The 23,284-nt window shown below is 28.2% G+C and overlaps 3 protein-coding genes and 3 non-coding genes across 6 annotated transcripts; 1 reads left to right on the top strand and 5 right to left on the bottom strand.

Moving 5' to 3' along the window:
- Positions 1-1,235: 1,235 nt before the first annotated feature.
- On the bottom strand, positions 1,236-2,076 carry LOC119673061 (cell wall protein DAN4-like; the record flags this gene model as incomplete). Its single annotated transcript, XM_038084277.1, is given in 1 exon segment — positions 1,236-2,076. A coding segment is annotated over 1 exon segment (672 nt), but the record flags the coding sequence as incomplete, so codon positions are not given.
- A 2,374-nt stretch (positions 2,077-4,450) lies between these two features.
- Positions 4,451-4,828, bottom strand: LOC119675897. Its single transcript, XM_038087141.1, has one exon. It carries the CDS (start codon positions 4,826-4,828, stop codon positions 4,451-4,453), a length of 378 nt encoding a protein of 125 aa, XP_037943069.1.
- A 1,332-nt stretch (positions 4,829-6,160) lies between these two features.
- Positions 6,161-8,028, bottom strand: LOC119675815 (putative uncharacterized protein DDB_G0286901). The gene is made up of 3 exons (XM_038087057.1): positions 6,614-8,028; positions 6,433-6,551; positions 6,161-6,196 (listed from the first exon to the last, which is right to left on the bottom strand). Exons 1-3 carry the CDS (start codon positions 7,251-7,253, stop codon positions 6,161-6,163), a joined length of 795 nt encoding a protein of 264 aa, XP_037942985.1. The 5' UTR covers positions 7,254-8,028.
- A 2,111-nt stretch (positions 8,029-10,139) lies between these two features.
- Positions 10,140-10,223, bottom strand: Trnal-cag. Its single transcript has one exon. It is a non-coding gene; the product is annotated as a tRNA-Leu (tRNA).
- A 1,824-nt stretch (positions 10,224-12,047) lies between these two features.
- Trnal-cag lies at positions 12,048-12,131 on the bottom strand. The gene has a single exon. It is a non-coding gene; the product is annotated as a tRNA-Leu (tRNA).
- Positions 12,132-12,521: 390 nt separating this feature from the next.
- Trnae-cuc lies at positions 12,522-12,593 on the top strand. The gene has a single exon. It is a non-coding gene; the product is annotated as a tRNA-Glu (tRNA).
- The last annotated feature ends 10,691 nt before the right edge of the window (positions 12,594-23,284 follow it).

Here is a 23,284-nt window from a genome sequence, read left to right as displayed (position 1 = left end):
AATTCCAAGACCACTGATAATGGCGATTTTCTATGGTCAGTCAAAAATTAATTTTGCATTACTTTTCGAAACCTCTGTATTATATTTTTTTATTAGAAAAAAGGATAACTCTTCGTTTTAAATGGCGACAACAACTCGTTATCGGTGTGGTATTGGATTGGTATGGCCATTTAAGTAAGTAAGTAGTGATTACATTTGTAGAGATATTAAATTTATTATAATTTAAATATAATAGTATATAAATATTATATTTAAGAATATATTAATATTTGTAGAAATAACAAAAATTGTTTCTGAAACGTACATTGAAATAGATATTATAGAAAATACAAAAGAATATGAATTAAATATTAAGATTTAAATTTAACTCCTATTTATGTTAACAAATATATTTGATACATAAAACAATATCACTCTTGAACTTGCTCACCCTCATAATGGCAAAGGTGCTATGCTTTGAAGTGCCCGACAGTGTAAACATTTTATAAAACATTTCAGATAATTACTTACAAAAAAAACTTCCGCATTAACCCATTTAATAGCGCAATTTTCCCTCCGAACTCAAAACAATGCCTAATTAGTTAACATGTTTGTGAATATATTTACATGTGTTTCATACAAAAATAATGATACAAATAATAATAGGCAAACCCACAATCGGACGACGTCATGGTTATGCTCTTCAATATTTCCTGTTAAATATGAAATTTCTGTTCCCCATACCCCCATACTCCCCATGTGGTCAATAAGTGAGACAAATTCGTATGCAAAATGAAATAGGAATGACACAATTTCATTTTGTTTATAACCTTGAACATGAATTTAAAGAATTTCTGAACTATACAGGGTCATACGAAAACAGCTGTTTACATGATATTATACAATGAAAAGAATATCTATTAATAAGTTTTTAAGTAATTTTTATAAAGACTCGATTTTTGTGATTATGTCAGTTTGTAAAAATTAAAACGTAATAAAAATTATTAATATTTTTTTTAATTTTTGTATATGTTGCTGTGTTTGTTTTTTGTAGTATTAATTTGATTTTGTTTACATAAACAAAACGAGAAAAAAAGTAAACAAAACACTTGTTAACTTAAAAAAAATATTTTCCATTAATATTTTTGCCCAATCACCATTTGACAGTGAACAGTAGGTAATAGCACAAATTATTTTTTGCCATTTTTGTTAGTGAGCAGAGTGAAAAAAATTTTAAATTTTAAATAATTTCTCACCTTGACAGTGGTGGGTAAATTCGGATTAAATTTCATTGTTGTTGCTTTTGTTGAAGCTGACTTTAAACTCTCTGTTGACGTTTGTGATGTTGATACTTTTGGATTCGTTTTAATATTAGTGGAAATTGTTGTTGCTATCTCTGGCGTTGGTGTTGTTGTTATAAATGCTTTAGTTCTTGTCGTCGGCTGTATTGTTATTGGTCTGCCGTGTGATAATGCAGTTTCGTTTGAATTTGTTATAATTTTTTCAAATTCTTGTTCAATTGTTGATATTGCTTGCTTCTCTGTATTTGTTGTTGTTCTCGGTGTTGTTGTTATTGTCGGTGTTGTAGGTGTTACTGTTGCTTCTTTAGTTAAATTATTTAAGAGTGTGTTTGGTGTGTTGATGTTAATTATTACAATTTCATTTGGTGCTTTATCTGCACTTATATTTATATCACTGGTAGTGTTACTCTTTTTGGGTAAATCACCTTTTTTATCTCTGGAAATACAACTTAGAGAAGGGTAACGACTACTGTGCGTTCGAAAAATGCCGCTTTTATTATTTATATTGGAATTTGAATTGGAATTGGAGTTGTTTGTCTTATTGTCATTCAGATTGTTTATTGTGTTTTTATCAGCAATTTGTAATGTTGACTTTTTACACCATAAACTACTCATACGATTGCCCATGCTCAATTGAATTTTTTACCCTTTTTCGGTTAAGATTTTTGCATACAAATGACTGTTTACATATTAGCATTTCATTGAAATGGCAAATGTTATTTACCTCATTTACTTCATATAATATAATAATAATTTATTAAGATCTACAAGTGCATTTGCATGTGCATTGTTTATATTGCAGTGTTGCAATTTTATTATCGCACACTTTAAGAGTTGAGTTGAATAACACAAAAAAAAACAACAAATATAGAAATTATTTTTTATTAAGCACAATTCTATAATAAATAAATTAATAATTTTTTTTTATTATTTTTTGCACTTTAGCTTTAGTTTATTCAATATTCAAATTATTAGCAACGAAAGAGGAAACAGTCGCACGAACTGGCACGTCTCTCAATTCAACAAATACTGAAAATGGAATTCTTTCCGAAACCAGATAATCACTCAATTGTGTGTTGGCATAAAAAATTCTCGACACCGCACGAATGTGTTGGAATAAAATAAAATAACGCCAAAACGCCAAATGCCAAAACGGCATAAAATTTTTGTTTAGATTTTTAATTTTTTTTTTTTTGGTTTTTGATTTTAATTTCATATTTAATTTCAATGTTTGTTCTTTTTATCATTATTTTCAATTGGTTTTGTTTTTATAAACTACAGAAGAACATTAATGAAAAACATTTAAAAAATTTGAAATTTAAAAAACTTTGAAAAAAAAAAATATACTATAGACGAGCAAAGAATTTTGTTGATATTCTTTTAAATTTCTCATTATATACATATTTTTATATATATATATATTTGAATTTTATTTATACAATAATATATAAATAAATTTATACATAAATACTATTCCATTTAACCAGAACATTTGGCCAAAAGCTCAGCCGAAATGAATTTTTCGGCTATTTGTTTTTGTTGTGGTCAGTATTTGTTTTTGAATATCTTTTTCACATTAATTTTGTTGCTAATATAAACAAACCATACAAGACAAATGAACAAACTTTTAGTTCATAATTAACTTAATTAACATATAAAACAATTTAACTGTTAATTTTAACTAAACAAGTTGCTACCCGAAAAGCTCTTAGAACTCTTTGAAAACCAGAACTAAAACTCTTTGTGGGCTAGCTCCACTTCACTTCAGACCACCGCCCTAAAAGTCAATTTTTCATAAAAGTAGCACATGTCGGCACGCAAATTTCTTTAAAGGGAGTGTAAAAGAAACTTCATAATTATTGGCTACATAATGACCTAAACTAATATCTCCACACCACTTCATTAGCATTTACGCTACGTTGTCTAGCGCGACGTATTATGTTCGAAGGTGTTAACTGTTTTAGAACTTGTTCTTCACATTTCCCACTGAATTGCATACTAAGCAGCCGCTAGGCAATCGGCTAGCTTTCGTTTATTCAAATATTTATTAAAAAAAATTATAAACTTAATCATTTATCTATTATAAATTGTTGTTGTTTATTCTTTCTTATTGTGTTATTCTATTTAATTATATACAATAAATAATGTGTTATAAAATATATTTTCAATAATATGAAGTCATGACCTTTTGTTGAATTGAATTAATCATTAACTGTTAATGATTATAACTTATAAAAACAGCAAGCACCTCACATATTCAAAAAAAATCTATAGAGTTTAAAATCTACGACAAAAACCGTTCAAGAAATCGTCATTAAACTTATGAGAGATTTTTCTATGCCTTTCCAACCTTATAGTGATCCAACCTTATAGTGATAAATTCATGAGTGATGAGTTATGTGAAAATACAATCACAAATACAATACAAGTCAGTTTATGGTGATGGTTATTGCTTATCCCTCTATAGAAATCATGTGCAGGGTTTTCAAACAATCGTGAGGATATAAATGAGGACCAGTACAAATGCCAACCAAACAAAAATTTATATCATAATTGCGAAAGTATTTTAATTGAATTTTGAGTCACCGAAAGTTGTATGCCCAATTCAAAAGGACACTCAATTCACTCAAATCATTGTTATTGGCGTTGAAAGGTGATGTTTTCAAGAACAAAACGATCAAGCTCCGAGTAAAGTACATTAAACTGAGGTTTTGAAACAAATATTTTTAGGATATGTTTAGCTGATACCTATGTAAGTATAACATATTCTCAACAAACTTTTTTATAAGCAAAGTAAGTACTAAAGTCAAATCAAATAGAATCAAATTCACTAAAGCTGTCGATGTCTTCGTATTCGAAATGATCTTTTAAATGCAGCAGATTAAAGAAATATCCTGAATCAAGTAAAAAAAATTTATAGAACACAATGTATGCATACATCTGATGTTTTCTGATATCCTCCTTTTTGTTTCAAGTGATTGAATAACAATTGGATTTTAATTTTTAGAGTTTTTATTATAAAGTTTTAATCTATGTTTAATATAATTTAAATGAACATTTCTTTTTAATATATATACAATATCACAAAAATTTAATAATTGGATCCTTCAAAATCGTCGTCATTACGATTGACTGAATAAGTCACTGGTCACATTAATTGGAGAGTTCCATTAAATTATTATATTACGGTGGGGAGTTTGGCTCTTAACAGCTTGCTCGTCTTTGTTTTCCTCGGTAGTCTTCTCCTCTCGTTTAGTCAGTCTTCTTTGTTTCTTCAAGGATTTCTTCATTCTTTTCGATTCCAGTTTATACCTCAATTTATTTCTAAAACGTGTTTCGCGGTTCATCGCTTTCAAGACACCTGGAGCGCAATATTTAATATTTTTCCTTGCTTTGCGTATTAGACTGTTGGTGAGATTGATTTTAGATGAGTATCGACGTATTAAGTCCTTTTTCCGACAATTAAGTTCCAACTTATGCATAAACAAACAATAGCCTATGGACATCTTCTTGAAGTTTTTAGGTTTGCTTAACGGTAATGTCTTCATTTTGAATTTTACGACTATACTGATATATGAATTGAACTGATATATTACAGATATTATTTAGTCTGTCGCTGTACTCTGACTGATAACTGTTTGCAATATTTACTCCTTTTTATAGATGGAAAATGTCTAGGATCACATATAAGGATTCGATCCTTTAACAGGTAAAAATTTCACGCTTCGTTAATTAGTGCGTCCGCAAACAAAGCTGTTTATTTGTATTAACCACCCAAGGTTGTTTATTTGTGACATCCCACAAATGTTATTATTATTATATTATTATGTTACAAATATGGAAATATTATTAAAAATTGTTTCAGAATATTTTAGCATCATAAACCCATTTTATTGCAAAATGTTATGCATATATGCATTTTAGGTAGCTAATATAATAAAAATTAATAAAAACCCCATACTTCTACCTATTAAAAGACAATAACAATGTCCTTTAAGCAAATATCGCATACCGCAATCTACGTAAGGATAGGTGTGACTAAAGGGTAAGAATTACCTATAATCGTAGTTGAAAGAAATTAATAATTTTTGTTTAGAGGATAAACAAATCATAACTGTGATCCTGAATAAAGAGTGAACCGGAAAAAGAACTATGTGACTATATACAGCGTATCGTGATGATGATAAAAAACCTAAAAACCTGTTCCTGATCTCTTCTACAGAGACTTTACTACATCAACTGTACAGCAGGTACATTTCAATTTTAAATTGTGAATTTATCTTCAACATTTTTTATAAATTTGTAGGTATATATATCAATGCACGACTACTTTCATTTCAATACAAAATAATACAATAGGGATTTTCCCGATTTCAATGTCTCATTCTATTCAATAAAAGCGGAATATAGATTGTATATCCGTTTTCTGGCAATCATAGGGACACGAGCAAATAAGATGGGTGAACGTTTCACTCAGCATTTTATAGAATTGGCTGTTGTCTAAATATGGTATACATGAGAGATCTAAGGTTAAGCTCCTGTATGTAGTCTAAAAGTTAAATCCAAAAATGACTTAACTCCACTGCACTAATAAGTAAAGCAGAACCCATTTCTATAATACTTTCGTCATTTAACAATCACATTTAGAAGCATTGTATTCTCTTACCGAAATTTGCAAAATATTAATTCCGTTAAATTTTAAAAGAAGGAGAAACATTACCCCATATCTTTCTTCTTTACTATGTCCAGGTGTCTACTGTCATCTTAAATTGAGGATAGCACTTAGACACTGTTATCATTTTAGTGTGCCTATAGATTCATTGAGGCATCACATGGGACTAATATTCGGAGTAGTTTGTATATATGTTAGTTTCAAATTATTAGCAACTAGCAGCAACTAATGTAGTTGGTGTACACTATATATGCGTATTGTTAATAATGATAACGATAGTACTTCCTGTGCAGAATATCAAAATTTTTGTTTTCACCAAGAGTATAACCCAGTATAATGGATCAATGGTTAGATTTAGAATAATGCAGGAAAGAAGTAGTTTATATATACATATATATTTATTTATAATTTTCCTATTAAGGTTTTTATTAGCTGTCCGTATAAATATTTGTATTTCTTTGAAACAAAACGTGTACTTACATTTCCATAACTACGTTTTGTCGAAGGACTCAGATTGAATAAACGATTCAAGTGATGAGTTGGTGAGCCCGAAGATGGTGAAATTGATGAGGCAATATCAGCAAACATGGGTGTGTGTTCTGAAAAGTAAGAACTCAATTGAAATGAATGTAAAAAGCTAAATAACTCTAAGATATATTACCCATATCTACAGATGGTGATAAATCCTTAGAAAAAGCGAATAGATCATTATTATTGCGTATGTCCGATGAATTCAGTGTAATATTAGGTTTACGCAGATTTAATAACTTTCCACTACCACAACTTGAAGGTGTAACTATAGTGGAACCATTATTTCCACTTAAAACGGTCGGCGTTACATTTGGCAAGTTATGTGATTCCAAAGGCGAGGAAGATTTTGGTGTATGTGAGTAGGTAGCAACGGAAGCAGTAGCAGGGCTTGGGGTGTTGCGTTTTAGTATGGGAGCTGGTGGCAATTGCGATGGCGAATGCCGGTAGAACGCATTTGTTCCATTACATGGATTTTGGAGACTATAAGTATCGCCTTGTTGTTTCGGTATGGCAAGACGTAAAGTTTGACGCGCTCCAGCAAGTCTACGTGCAGGCGCAAACTTATTCGTGCTAGCAAGGTTTGTTGTTGCACTGTTGTTGCTATTGTTGCTGTTGCTGTTGCTGCTGCTGTTATTAAGTCCGTTGCTGTTACTCATGTTGTTGTATGTGTTAATAAAGTTTTTCATATTTGTGTTGGTGAGACCGGCATTTTGTTGTTGATTGTGAATGTGATGAGTATTCGCTGCGGTTACCAAATGCGGAGAATTCATTTTCGAATTTTACTGACAATTTTCGAAAATTTTCTCTTAAGCGAATTTAAGAGAGTTTAAGAGTTTGAAAAATATTGTTTTTATATATTAATTCTCTTTAATTTTTAATTTGTTTAATTATTTTCTCGTTGGTTAAAGTTTATCAGTGAATTAATTTTAAGATGTTAGGCTTATGGCGTTGAGTGCTGCAAGCATTTTTAATTGCAAAAATATTTAAATTATTTATAAAAAATTGCTGAAAAATATTAATTGCTCTCGGCTCTTTTTGTAATTATTGCACTTAATCAAGCACCTTTCGAGACAATTTTTTTCGCTTTTAATTTTGCTGCTTGCTAATTTATTTTTAACGCCCGCAAGCTCACGTCTGCAGTTTTGACCCACTTTTGGTTGTTGCATTTGGCACCTTACAAAAGATATTTCATTTTGGTTTTATTATTATAAATTTATTGGAATTTTTTTATTATTTTATGTAACAATAAAAAGTTTTATTGTTGCGGAGAAAAACATTCAAAAAAACAACAAAATTGCATTATTCATAAGCGCACGCGCTGAACTTGACTGTTTCTTGGAAGCCAGTTTCCATTTAATGCACATGCGTGGGATCGAAAAAGTATCTGAATCTCATTCACTTTGGACTCACTCGTTCTGCTTTTATTTCTACTTTTGAGCAAAATAAGTAGAAGTAATAATTTATTTTCATTACTTTTTTATATAGAATTTATGATTGACACTTTTTGGCACCATGAATATCACGATAATTTGATGACGGTGCATTTATCAGCCTGAAATTAATGAGAAGAGAACAATGTTAATAATTTATTTTAATTTTTAATTCAAAATAAAAGATGGTTTTTTATTTTTTAATATAAAGTATATGTACATAACCACAAGAAGATATATGCATATTAAATTTTCAACTAATAAAAATATTTATTGGGAGTACACACCCTTCTTACCCTTTAATACTTCTTTATTAAAAATACGTAAGATTTAAGTGCAGTTAAGCTACATTCTGTTATCAACATCTATAATAGTCTTATCGAAATCATCTGCAGGCTTGTTACTGGCATATACATAAATCTGTAATAGGGAAGATTTGCATGAACAGGGAATTCACATGAACAGAGAATTCCTTATATTAGGTGCCTGTCCTCAGTAGAACGAAACAGAGGTGGTTAGCAGGTTGTCTAATAAATCATCATGGCCAGCGTTTTCGTATTAATAATATGCGTTTGCCTGAAGAGGCACATTGCCAGTAGATAGAAACCCCTAGTCACATTCTTTGTGACTGTCCGACTATAGTCTGAGTTAAGAGGATACTGCTAGGTCGAGAGTTTCCATTTTTCATTATCAACGGTGAACGATGTAGCTTTCATTCAAAAGGCGGAGTGTCTTTGGTTCAGTTAGACTTGAAAGTAACAAAAAAATCAATCATGTTCTGGTACTCCCTTAGTTTTTTATTCTAATCTAACGAATAGTTAAAATAGTATATTTGGTATCCATAAAATTAAAACTTATTCATTATATTAACATTTCGTATATGTCATAAACAGATTCAGTATGTTGCTGTATATTTCAATAGTTGATGTCAGTGCTCTTAACAAGAGAATAGGACCTAAGCAATGGATGGAGGAAGTCCTTAATAGGATATATCAAGTGTTTTCTAGAATTGGATGTTTGTTTTTTAACAAAAATTACAAATTTTCTTGTCTTTTTAGTCAAATGTTCTCAAATTCTAAAAGTATATGTAGTCGGAAGGAGTATTACATATAAAGGTATTATTACTAGTAAATATGATATATATATATATATGTCAAAGATTTTACAAGGTGATTAATGTCATGTTTGATTTATTATTTAAAGGCATTTTAATAAACAAAATGAATTGCTTATTTATTGCATTTTTAGCTGATATGTAGAATAAATATTTTAAAAACATATATATTATTTTTTTTAAATAAATGTATGTCACCATTTACAAGTATAAATCGATATTTAAAACTATGTAAAACTAAAATAAAAACTAAATCATTAATTTAAAGTAATTTATATTTGTCATATACTTGACACTGATATTAACCCGACATAATCCTTTAGTTAACTGAACCTAGAACGAGTACTCGTATAACCTTATCCACACCTAAAATATTAATACGCACCACACGACTCAAGTGCACAAGGCAACAGAGAAAATTAACATTTTTATTTGATTTTGATAAATGATTGCAATTATTTATTAATGTCGTATCTGCTGACAGAAATTTTCAATTCATGTTTTCCACTACAAATGAAAATTTTTATCTTTCAGATACTCGTGAGCTCACAGTGTCATTTAAAGATCACAAAACATTCGTAGTATGCGGAGTTGTTAATTGAATTAAGAAACACCAAACATAGACGGTTTTAATTTATTTTGTATTTCACACAAAATAAATTATTTAAATAAATAAAAAATTAAATTCTATATTCTATATTTTTATTTATATTTAATTTATGTTTTTTGCTTTAATGAGTAATTTTAATATTTAAATAATTTTATTTTATGATTTAAAAGGTAATATAAATTATTTGCAAAATATAAGACATTAATTATGAAACAAAATTTATTGCTCACTTACTATTTTAATTTAAAAAAATGTAAATATATATGATAAATTAAAACATAAATAAAATACATTAAATAAATAAATATATATTAAAGTAAAATTTTATTTTATGATATTAAATTAATAACGAAATAAAACACTAATAAAATTGAGGTATAAATAATTGCAAAATGTTACACATTTATAATTATTTAATAAATAATTAAGAATAATTATTTAGTGTTCAAAAATATACACATTTATATAACAAATATAAAAAAATGTATGAGCAAAAATATTTTGTCAGAAGTGGGATTCGAACCCACGCCCACCTAGGTGGACTGCGACCTGAACGCAGCGCCTTAGACCACTCGGCCATCCTGACCTCTGCGTACTTGTTGACAAATGTTTAACATATCAAAAAATATTTAATGAAATATCTTATTTATTAATAATATGTTAATACATTATAAATACATTACAAAGAATACAATATTAATGACTTAAATTGCAATAATATTGCTTTAATAGCAAAAGTTTCAATTGTTTAAAAATACAAAAGTACAGTACAAATGACTTACTATATCATACTGTACGTAAAAATTAATTCAAAGCGCTGAATGAATGAAAGCAGAATCTTCATCGAAAATGAATGATCTAATTTATCTAGATAAATTGTCAGATTATAGATTTTTGTGGATAATAGTTTTTTTGAGTAAAAATATAAAAAAATTGGTTGAAAAATAATAAATAATAATTTTTTGATAAGTTTTCAAACGTTTAATAAATAATAAATCTTTTTGGATATAGTACCTTAAATATATCACTTATGGTGTCATATATATGTATTATATTAATATAAACTTATGAATAGCTAATTAATCATTAGGTTCTGCGGGCGATCCAAAGGATCCACTGAAGTCTATTGGCCTATTATGTTAACTAATCATCATATTATTTAGATTTATACACAACACATATTTGTAAAATTAATGCAAAGACTTCTGTTTCTGAATGTTTTAAATGTAACGGCGATCACGATATGGGCTATAAGACCACAGAGCAGTTCCTGTACTGTTCCTATTTTTAATTGTACTCGAATCTTAGACTTTTCAATTTTTTTTTGAATGTCAAGTTGTCTATCACATCAAGAGTTCTGCTTTATATTCATGAGATTCCTTATATGAGAAAAATGAAATTTAGTAAGTCTAGTTGATGTCACTACTCTTAAGAAGAAATTGGACATAAAAAATGAATGAAGAACGTATTCCATAGCATATATCATATCTTTTATGGATTTGCATGATTATTTTCTTTAAACAAAAAATATTTTCGGTTATTTAATTTTCTCAACTTTTTGCGTTTGTTTATTTTAATAAAAATTTCTAAAGTATCTATTGTCGTAAAAAGTATTGCAGATGAAAATATTATTAGGAGTAAATATTGTATATATTTCAAAGGTTTTACAAAGCTATTACTGTCATATTTGATTTATTATTTTAAGTTATTTTAATTAACAATTTTAATAATTTATTTATGGCATTTATAGCATTTGAGTTCAAAAAATATTTTATAAATATTTATATATATTTCTTTAAATAACTGTATATCACGATTTAAAAATCGATATTTAAAATTGTGTAGAATTGAAATAAAAACTAAATCATTAAATTAAAATCATTTAATTACTACGGCTCGTAGTTAATAAAATAAAGTAGTTCGGTAAACGTAGAGACTATATTGTAGACACTATACTATATCATATACGTGTTTATATAGTCTCAATATTATATGTGAACGCTCACATAAATAGGAATTAAGATAAGAATTAAGTTAAGCCTTAATTTTTTTATGTATTGGATGCTTGAAATAATTTAAAATAAAATTAAATTTCCCAAAAAAGAAAGAGTTTCTAATTTCTGATCGTTTATAGTTTGGAAATATCTCATATACAATTTGGGTGAAGAATATTATTAATATAAACATATACATATGTATAGAGTGAGATATTTTATACCACATATTATATATATAACTAGCAAGTGTCACGCCTTAGTACACCTCAGAGTTTTTAATTTATATATATGTAATTATAATTGAAGTTGTACTATGAGAAATTAAAAATTAAAGTTGTCACTAAGATAAAAAATCAGATACGTTAAATATATAGAATAAATTTTAAAATTATGCATGGAATAACAAAAAAGTTTGTCAGAAGTGGGATTCGAACCCACGCCCACCTAGGTGGACTGCGACCTGAACGCAGCGCCTTAGACCACTCGGCCATCCTGACCGTTCCAGCTGTTGGCACTATTGACGCATTTAAGTAAAGTCAGTTATTAATCTTTTTACAATGTAATTAATACACAAATTTTAATTATTATATATTTTTATAATATATATGATAAGAACAAATTTTTTCAGTACACTTTTATGCCAATTAAATATAAAAAATTATATCAATAAAATTAATGCAATGTGTATAAAGAAAACTAATTTCAACATAATATAATTATTTAAAATTTTCTATAAATATTGTTTAGGTTTATTATTTCAATGTGTAATTGATTAAATTAAGCAATATTTATATATTAGTTGCATTGTAATTATATTCTTAGATACAATATTTATTTAATGTAATATTATTCAATTCAATTGCGATAAATTATAAATGTTTCTTATCTCCCATATTGTCTAGTGGTTAGGATACCCGGCTCTCACCCGGGAGGCCCGGGTTCGATTCCCGGTATGGGAAAACTTTTTTATTTTTGAATTTTTTTTTTTGAACATAGTTTTTAATATAGTTTAACATTTCTTTTATTATAAACTCTTTTACAATTTTACCATATTTTAAGTATAAGTATTACCAATACTTAAAAATTTTTTATTTTATATTATTTTATACGATGCTATATCGAAGATGCATCAAGATTTCCTTGTTTAGAGTCATCAAAGATGTACATATGTGACTTGGCATTATTATGTTGAAACATAAGTACTTTTATATTGTACAATTCTTGTCGCTTTTCCGTGATTATTTCGTTCAAGCGCTCGAAATTTAAGCAATAGACCACTGAATCAATCATGTTAAATATATTCGTATTGAATCCATTATTCATAGCCCGTAATCATTCGCTTCAAAAATTGGTTTGATTTCGACACATTTCAGCAGCGTTTCAGTGATAGTAATTCAGTCTATCCTAATTCTTTGCCAGCACCAAAGTCAGATGGTCTGTCATCGAACGTCCTTGCGCAGCCTATAGCTTTTAAGTCAGTCCAAATTGTCTAGTGGTTGAAGTTAAGTGCCTCTACTATTTTCTAAAATTTTGCAACTTGTCGGAGTTGCTCCAACAGTTACAAAATTTCATCGACATAGAAGTTTCGACTCGGATATAGAAGTTTCATATATTATAATTGAACAAGTATATTTGAAATGTCGATATTCGCTGTATCGATATATTTGAAAATATAGTGGTGCTACAGTTTTAAAAGTGTCCTTTGCTTCAGTAATATATAACATATAAGAAATATGTGTATATTAAAATAATAATTGTTAAAAATAATTTTTTTAAATGTTATTTATTTATTTATAATTAATTAAAAAATATAAAATCTTATAACTAAGATAAGAAAAATGAGTGCTAGCTGCCAGGGCTTTCAGCTCAATTTTGTTTTTTAATAATATGTGAGTATTCTTTTTTCTGTAAAAAAACATTATTTAAAATAATATTCACTATTATTAAATTGAAATAAAGTAATAAACAGCTAAGAAAGTTGCAAATTCCTCTTCCTATTTAATAATTACCAAACTGTTAAGATCTTGGTAGGTATGCAAACTGAGCATAATTCAGCACTAAATAATCACCATTATAATTAATATAATTCACCACTCACAGCATTGTTGTTGCGGCTCAGTGTTGCTTCATTTTACTAATTACGTTACTACCAAAAACATAGAAAATATAAAGCCTACGTTGTTGGTTACTATGTACAGCACAGTATCTGCCTCAGCAAAGCTACATAAACAAATGTTTTTGTTTTAGTTCTTCTTATCAATTTAAACAAACTTAAACTGAGTAGAAAACGTGGAAAAAAACAACATAAAATACACAAAAAATGAATTTATATTTTTTTTTTCATTAATAAAATATCTAAACTAATGTTATAATAATTTGATTTAATAGGTCACCGCACACCACTAGCACTTCAAACAACTACCAGTAAACGTTTTCTATACACATATAGCGTATTCATACAAATATGCAAAATAGTACAAATTGCAATTTGTGTGCAATTTTTAATAATCAAAAATACATTAAAATCAAATAAAAATATACTTTTTTTGGTGCCACTGGCATAAAATCTGAAAAATCGATAGTTAATAAATGAAGAAAAGAATTTTTATGAAAATACTTCAGTGGTAATAATAATAATATTAATATTAATAAAATAAAATATGTTTATTAAATGATTTAATAATTTGCATATCAAATGTCAGAGATGACAATTGACACTTCCAAGGGAAAAATGTATTTGATAAATGCTGTTAATGTGCAAAGTTGAAGCTCAGATTTCTTTGATGAATTTTTTTCATTAAAAAAAATGCAAATAATAAAACAGCACACTTGATGCAAGCTACAAAATAAGGACATACAAACATATGTATGTTTGTAAATCTGTAAGAGAAAACAAAAAAAAACAATGGAAACTCATCAATTATTGTTGCAGTTGATAGTGGTTTGGCATGTAAACAATAACAATAACAATGTCTGCCCTTCTTTCATTGTTTTTCGATTTCTTTGCTTATTTTTATTATATTTTATTTATATATAATTGCACCATTTTGTTGATCTTGCAGTTGGTGCTGTTGTTGTTGTTGTTGTAATTGTTGTGATTGTTATTGCTTTGTTATTGTTTCTCTTTCTTTGATTAGTGTTGTTTTTTTTTCTTTCTATATTGTTTAGTTATTGTTTACCTTACAAATATGGCAACCATGCAAGGCAATGTAAAAGTTGCAGTGTACACAATAAAAACATTTGGAGCAACACAATTTAGGGCAGTGGTTCAGTGTCGAGTTGTGTTTGGTACATTTCTGGGTTAACTTTTGCAATGAAAGTAATGGATACACGTGTAATGTGCGTGTGACTTTGTGCACAATGTGCCTGATTGCACTTTTATGCGGAAAAAAATATGACGAATTATGTTTACAATAAATGAAGCAAGACATTGCAGAGTAAATTTCTGTGAATTGCAAAAAATTGCATGCAATCAAGATTTTATCAAAATTTAAATAAAATTTATTAAAAAATGACAATCACTCATTTTGACAGTTCGTGCAGTGACTTAATGTTGCAAGCATAGGAACAACTCACGTTAATAAATTTTATAAAAAATTCAGAAAAAAAACAATTCATTAGGGAATTTCAAAGAAATGCAAAAATCTAAAAATAAGAAAAATATTTCAGCTGCTTTAAATAACTTAAATATTTTGCTGCCCCTAATTACTTTTCACTTCTCTGCAGATCTTAAAATCTGTTTTCCTTTTCCTTCAAACCAAATCAAAGCAACTTTTATGTATTCTTTCTTTTCTGTTTTTGTGTTTTGCGCATAAAGCAAATATGCAAAGTATTCGCTAACATTAAAGAAGTTTGTTATTGTTTTTGTTTTTGTTTTTGTTTTTCCTGACTTCCACTAATAACAAATCACAGCACACATTCATACTATACATGCATGCATACCCAGTAGAAAATGGATCAATCCGTCATCAAAACCATCTTCAAGACATGGATATATACATAAAGACCAGTCAATTCAAATGTATGACGATCTTCGAAGACGTTTTCGAACAAATTAGCCAAATGTCTTCAAAGACATTTTGCGTACATGTCTCGAAGACAGCATCGAACACCAATTTTTCTACTGGGTACTTGTATGAAGAAAAAGTTTTGCGGAAAATTACACATATAGTACACAAACACAAGTGTTTGTTTGTAGTGTAGAAAAATCAAAAAGATCAAAGAGTAGCGAGTAGTGAATTTACTAGTTTACAATGAGTTTAGGTACCAGCGCTGTTATAGTACTATCCTATAACAGCTAAGCTTGGCACTTGTTCAAATGCTAAGGTCGACGTCGGTTGACTAGTGTTACTTTAAAGGCGTCCGTCTGACGTGTGTGGGAGTTTGTTAGTTACACTTGAAAAGCTGCACCGCACAACAAACAATCAATTTAACTGTGCAAAACGTACGTAGAGTGTAGCGTTAGGCAAAAGATATTACTGCCTTCATATTTAAGTTAAATTTTCTGGTTGATATTTTTTAGTTAAAATGTTAAATAGCAATTACGAGTATCAGCAACGTCGAATATGACTTAATCTATGCATCGGTGCGTTTCAAATGGAATAATTTGCACTTCGAACAATTGTCGGCGGTTTTAGTTCCAATTTGTTAAACTTTATTATGAGGATTATTTATGTAAATTTCACTAAATATAAAAAATTTGCGGAAATATGCGTTATGAATAGGGGAAATAAAATTATTATCAACATTTACTCTGTTTGTAAATGTAAATTGTTGCCTTTATTTATAATATTTTGTAAATAATTAAAACTTAGGGCTAATTTTAAATTAACATAAAATTTAACTACTTTTTTGCACTTGCTAATTGCATTATGTTTAGTGTTTAAGACTTGATTAATAATTGTCAATTTCCAATCAGAAAGAAAATTTTACAATGTATACTTAAGTGTAGATTTCATATTAAATTGACATTTCCTTGTATTAAGTGACTTTTTACTTAAGTTATACTTAAATTTTAAGTTAAGTGTTACTTAACATAAGTGTGCAATATTAAATTGGTCCTTAATAATTTTGTAATTAACTATTTAACTTTTGTTGAAGTTTGATAAGTTCTCTAGCATGTTTACGAATTTATCCATTGCCACTTTTCCAAAATATGTGAAAAATGATCATTTTTAACAACTAATATATCTGAAATATTATAAGATAACTTTTTTAAAAATATAAACAACAATTTAAACAATAACTTAGTAAGTGTTATACTAAGTTAAACTTAGTAAGTGCAAAGCAAGGATCAAGGACCACAACTTCAGTAGCTCAGAACCTAGAATTCTATTGGGTTACAACATGATGACAGCCTATGTCATCTTAATAGATGGGGAGAGTTGAGCATTTGTAGACAGCCCAAACTCATGTTGCCGAAACCGTGGGTCAGGGCAGCGATAAAAGTGCTTAGCTATCAGCGGAGTACTCTAAACTGGCTGACCTCATTAATTACTGGACATTTCAACTGGACATTACTGGACATTTCACCTCAAAAAGTTAACTCTTGCTGAGGAAGACACTTGCAGACTATGTTTAGAAGAAAGACAGCGGTGCAGTAGGAGAAAGACTGTCTTGGAACACCATTGGGTTGGTGATGACTTGACAGGCAACCTAAAGCTAAATGAGCTGCTTGCATTAACAAGAGATGTAATTATGCGAACGGAAGCCACTCCAGCTTTAACTCAATAACGACATCTGAGAATAGAAGGACGAAAAAGGACCCAAGTAGTTTTGTCCCACCAAGTAAGTTGGAATCTTTATTTAAGTTTCTTACTTTCAAGTGTTGCGGTACTTCTTAAAATTAATTACTTTTTAATTTTTTTTTTAACATTAAGGTACCAGAAATGATATAACTTATCTAATGAGAAAGAAAAATTTTCCCAATACAACTGAGATTCACCCTAATGCATTCATTACAACAACATTTAAAATATCAACATCATGAGTGATAACACTAGCCGATTTATTATAATTTTTTATATTATTTCCTTGATGTATTAACAATGTATTTATGTATTATGCTTTAGGTAAAGACACCACTCTTAATAAGAGCATAGGGTGGTTTGCTATAGGCCTTATTAAGTTGTTTCTAAAGTATAAATCCGATAATTCTCAAATTTTATTGAGCGGTTTCGGAGATATATCAAGATAAAGAGGTCTACACTTTTGGTCGAGAAAATATGTCAATTTTAAAACAATAGGCCCATTACTAATAAACCTATTGGATAGTTTTGTACACCAACTGAAGACACATCAAAGAAAAGAGATATAGAAATATTTCTTTTAAATATGCACATCACATTTTTTGCATTTCAATAAAAAATGCAAAAAACAATCATAGCAGTACTATTAAAAAAGTGGATTAAAAAGTGGATGGAAAAGTACTATCATTATAAGAAGAAAAATTGAATCAAATCAAAATTGTTTGAATCAATGAACATTTTCTAAGGTAAACCTCCCAAAAACATATTCCATTTCAAAAAAGCAGCTTCTTGTGCTGATAAGAAATTAGTCAGTGACTTGATAATATAAAGATTGTTCGTCATAATTAAATTATGACTCAGTAAATTTTTTTCTTCTATATTTTAGGGTTTGATTCTTTGACGTTTTTTATGACGTTACTACATTAAAAAAAATGATTAAAAATAAAAGCTTTTTTTTTGAACCCCATCTTAACGCATTTTTTATATAGAAGGTCGATTGTAGTACATAAACTTATTTTAATTAAGAATTTTTTTTAATTCTAAATTAAATCAATCATTATAACATGATGAGGATAAGAATATGATTAATGATGATAAGAAATCTATTTTAAATAGAAAAGGGATAATAAGGTGTATGTAGTATGAAAATATTAAAATTTAAAAAAATTTCCTGATTAAGTACATTCTTGTTTAAATTTTTACTATGTAATAACCTGTTAAGGTCATTGCCAAATATCCATACAACATCAGTGGTCTTTGAAAAAATCTGTTGGTTTAATTTTTGGTCCGTATATATAGTTTTTGGGCGGCTAATGTCAAAAAAACCAAAGTACTTTTTATTTACTTTGTTCAATGGTTATAAACAACTATTGCAGTTGCTATGTTATTAATTAGAGCTAACGCATAAATCACAGCTATATAAATTAACTTCATCTTTGTAAATTGTTTTTCAAACTAACGATTTACATTTTGTTACATTTTAATACTGATATGTGCAGTTTTGTCGACAGCAGATATTATTATTTATTCTCGAATAAATTATGAATTGAATTATTTTTCGTGTGACTTTTTCAGCGATCCCATGAGTTAAAAGTTTGTGAATTAGAAGGATGTTTAAAATTGTTGAAAGTTGAATACGTAAACAGTTGGAACATGAAAAATTGATCACGTTTCTTAAAAATGTCATAAAAATAAATTTCATTAAATCGCTTAGTTCTCAGACTGTAGAAGATAATTGGGTTTTACTTTCGCGGCATATAAATTAGCCGAGAATGGAGCTGATGCGAAACCACTTTCAGGAACGCATAAAAAATATATTGTAAATGCTTACTCATACAAAAATAAATAAAAAGTGTATAATAAAGTTTACAAAAAATAAATTAAACAAATAATAAAGATTTTCGATAGTGAATAATAAAAAAATTCAAATGAGCACATGAGAAAGAATTTACAAATGGAACAGAAAAAAAACCTACGAGTTCTGCAATTCTGACATCTTAATGAGCTGTGAAAGGAATTTTACAAAAAACCAGCTCCACAATAAAATGCCGCAGAAATTAATAAAAAATTCAAAACAGTCAATATGGACTTCCAAAATCTCATTAAACAATTTAACAGAAATTAATGAAAGATGTTTTCGATATGATTCGAGAATAAAATCTCTCTCTGTAATAAATTAAAAACAAATAACAATTATTTTTATGGTTAAAACAATTAAAATTTGTTAAAATTGTAGTAATTATTTTGTTGTTTGTTTTCAATTACAATTTAAATTAATTATTTAAGATTTGTTCCACAGACAATAGAAAAACAATTTCCAGGAAAATCATCATGTGAACTTCGAAAGTCGTTTTTTGCCCTGTTTTGCCTCTCTGTGAGGTAAGATACATGTTTTTCATTATTGAAACGAGGCGTAAGCAAAGTAAAATTTAGTAGGTACATTGATTGCCACTGCCCACATGTGGCACTTCTATCAGGAAACAAACAAAAATATTTATTTTTAATTATTTTCATATAGGTATATGTATATATATATATATATATATATAAATTTCAGGTAACTTTTGCAACTTTCAATTCTTACCATAAACGCATGAACTAAAAGTTCATGTAAACATTGTCCTCGGCCACTCTCGGAGGCGAAGGTGGGGGAGGAGTATGGCCGCGCACTATTACCGGCCGGCCGTAATACCCGGCAAATGTATAAAAGTTGAGCTAAATTGTGTTTTACTTAAAACAGCCAAAAGATATTGTTTTGTATATACGAGCATATAAAATTACGCAAAACTAATAATGTACAACAACGAAATTCGGTAAGACAAATATAAATATTTGCATCCGTCAGATACAAAGTTCAAACAGAATTCGCTATTTCGGTAATGCGTTGTGGCAACGCCAACGGCAGCGGCAACGGCTCACAAATGCGTATTTTTCTTCAATAAAAAATGAAAATGGCAGCAGGAAATCGTCAATGAAATTGCGTCAAATTTTAATAAAATCAAAATAAATATTAATTTTATGTAAATACAATCTACCACAAAACAAGCAAAATTTAATTATTTGGAGAAAGCCAAATACACCTTTTGCTTTAGTAAATATTGTACCACAAAAATATAATATTTTGAAATTGTATTTATGATTGGAATGTCCTCGCCTGTCAAAAGTTCAATGTTTGCTAACCAACAAAAACAAAAAAAAAATGAAATTGAATTTATTAATTATTAAAAATTATAAATCAATTCAATTTAGATAACCAAATTTTATTCTTTAAATAATTTCGTATGATCAAACTCAGTTTTAATAAAACCAAGTATCTGTTTAGTTATGTCCTACGGATCACCATCAACAATTGTTAAAACAAAAAATTTTAATAAAACTTGTTTTTAATTAAAAATTTAAATAATAATGAAATAAAAATAATAATAATAAAAAATAATAATAATAAAAAATATGTGGTATGTTCAACCAAATTTTAATCAAATAACTAATATTTATATTGTTGTCTTTTAATTTCTATTCGAACTCTTCTAGACTCTTCTAGGAACTTATTACCACGTCACTGCACCCTTTGAGGACTATTGTGACACACCCACTTTAGTTCCATAGACGAGTAGTAGTTTAAAACGCCATTATGTCCTTTTGAGAGATGTTGCCTAATTCCTTTATAAGTGGATAGGCAGTTGATATGTAAGTACCAAAGTTTGAATCCAGCGAGACTATCACAGTGACACAGAATGTGCTTTGCTGTTTCTTCTTCTTCGCAACAAAGCCTGCAGCTATCATTTCGAACTTTTCTAACTTTTAAATAGTTTTTTCAAGTCATAAGACGCTTCACTTTCGACAAACCTGATGTCCCCTTCCAACACTTTTACAAAGCTGAGAAGGAAAACGTCGAGAGAGACACACACTTCTATTTTAAATATATATGGATATGTCACTGGGTATATTCTATACGCGCCTTTGTTTAGATCGTAATCGTATATATATTACTTATTGTCATTTATACCTGACAGATTGTAATAAAATAAATGGATTTCAAAAAATATAAAAAACTTTCGACAAAAAAGAAATTAATATTGAAAAATAAATAACTATTAAAATTAATCATATTTTTTTATAAATTTAAAAATTTATTTATGAGTGTTATACATTAATCTCGAGTGTTATACAGATTTACTAAACGAAAATGAAAATTGCACTAAAAGTGAATCTTGATTATAAACGTTACCCTAGATTTACCAATCGAAAATGCCATTAGATTAAAAAACACAAACAAATAATATAGTTTTAATTATTGAATTACAGTATTTAATCAATAATGGAAGTACTTTTTACTTCATATATGACAAGATCTATTAGTTTCACTTATTAAAATCAGGCAAATGGAAAATCAGGCATTTACTGAGTTAAGTTCAAAATAAAGATCTTTGAGATTTGGATAAAGTTTCTCGTTACTTTAGAAGCACCGACATACACAATGATCTCAAAATTCTATTTATAATAAAAAATAAGAATATCTGAGTCATATATGGAACGGTTTATAATAGACAGCATTGGCGTAGCAATTTTAAAGCCCAGAAGCTTGCTTAAGAAAGTGAAAAGGACTAAGTAGTAGTTTGATATTATAAGTGTTAACTTTACATTACTGTTTTGTACATATGTAATATTATGTAATTACTAAATACATAATTTATTAATTAATTTTATAGAATAGTTTCAGAAAGAAATTTTATTATCAATTTCAGTATGGTTCAGTTCTTTACTTGACCAATCACTTTGCTTGTAGCCTCGTTTTATATCCAATGACTCCTAATAAATCCTCTCAATGCTAAATTCTCCTTCTACAAATTTTAATTTGTACAATAATTAATTTCATATACTTAAATTAACTTAAATTCATATTTGGTATTTTATTTATTTATTCAATTATAAATCCTCTTTTAATTTTAATTGTACTGCTTGCCATGCCTTCACATAAATTTAATCCAATTTCATGACATTTCGGAACAATGTTCATCGCTTTTAAGAGCTTCACAGTTGTTAATTTTAAAAAGTATCAAAATGCATACTTGTCTGTTGTAAATTTCAATGGTGAATATATTTTAATATATATAGAATTTTAAATACTTTAAATCACATTTTAATGCCTGAAATTGCTTATAAGTCTTTACTGTCGGCACCCCTTTTATGTTATTACATATTCGCCGCCTCTTATCGTTCAAGTATTATGACTATGGTTGAGTAAGTAATATCTCTGAGTAATACTTTTTCTTATATACATAGAGAAACAGTGAAAACATTTAATTTTTCCGCTCCTCATTAAAGTTAAAGATTTCTTTAAAATAAAAGCATTTGTAATATATAATCCAGTTTATATGTTATATACGTATTGGCTTGGTAATAGTTTATATATTGAATCGGTGAATAATAGTTCATTGACAATATAAATATATGTTTTTTTTTAAATTAGTAATTTAGAATAATGAATTTATAATAAAATTCGAATCTGGCAATAGAAATAGGGATATGCATTTAAAAATATCTATTTGAGAGCATTAGTCTATTATATTATTATTGTTGTAGTTACCCGTGGAGAACTATAAGGCAGATAACATGAAAGAAATTACAATTACAAAACCATACATATATATTGGGTAGAGGAAGTGTAAAGAAAGATTATGGTTGAGTAGGATTATTATTAAAAGTAACCTGGGTCAAGGTGTAGAAATTTAATTATTTCTATGGGACGTAGCCAAAAATCAATTGCATTGCATTAAAATTAGATTGCATTAGAACATAAAAAAGATGGGTGACTGTATGGAAGGTAGAGTTTAAATACATATTCGGAATTGTTGCATTTACCTTCTACTCAAAAAGTATTCGAATTTTGTTGTTTGTTAACT

This window comes from Teleopsis dalmanni, chromosome 1 (genome assembly GCF_002237135.1).
Source record: "Teleopsis dalmanni isolate 2A chromosome 1, ASM223713v2, whole genome shotgun sequence".
NCBI classification, from domain to species: domain Eukaryota; kingdom Metazoa; phylum Arthropoda; class Insecta; order Diptera; family Diopsidae; genus Teleopsis; species Teleopsis dalmanni.
Note: the sequence above shows the minus strand (reverse complement) of the source record. Positions and strands in the feature narration are given on the sequence as shown.

Excerpts from the sequence above, each read along its gene's own strand:
- LOC119675897 (XM_038087141.1), bottom strand. The coding sequence starts at position 4,828 with ATGAAGACATTACCGTTAAGCAAACCTAAAAACTTCAAGAAGATGTCC.
- LOC119675815 (XM_038087057.1), bottom strand. The coding sequence starts at position 7,253 with ATGAATTCTCCGCATTTGGTAACCGCAGCGAATACTCATCACATTCAC. Across the intron at positions 6,552-6,613 it reads ATCACCATCTGTAGATATGG|AACACACACCCATGTTTGCT; the intron begins GTAATATATCTT and ends CTTACTTTTCAG. Across the intron at positions 6,197-6,432 it reads CAAAACGTAGTTATGGAAAT|TGTACACCAACTACATTAGT; the intron begins GTAAGTACACGT and ends ACGCATATATAG.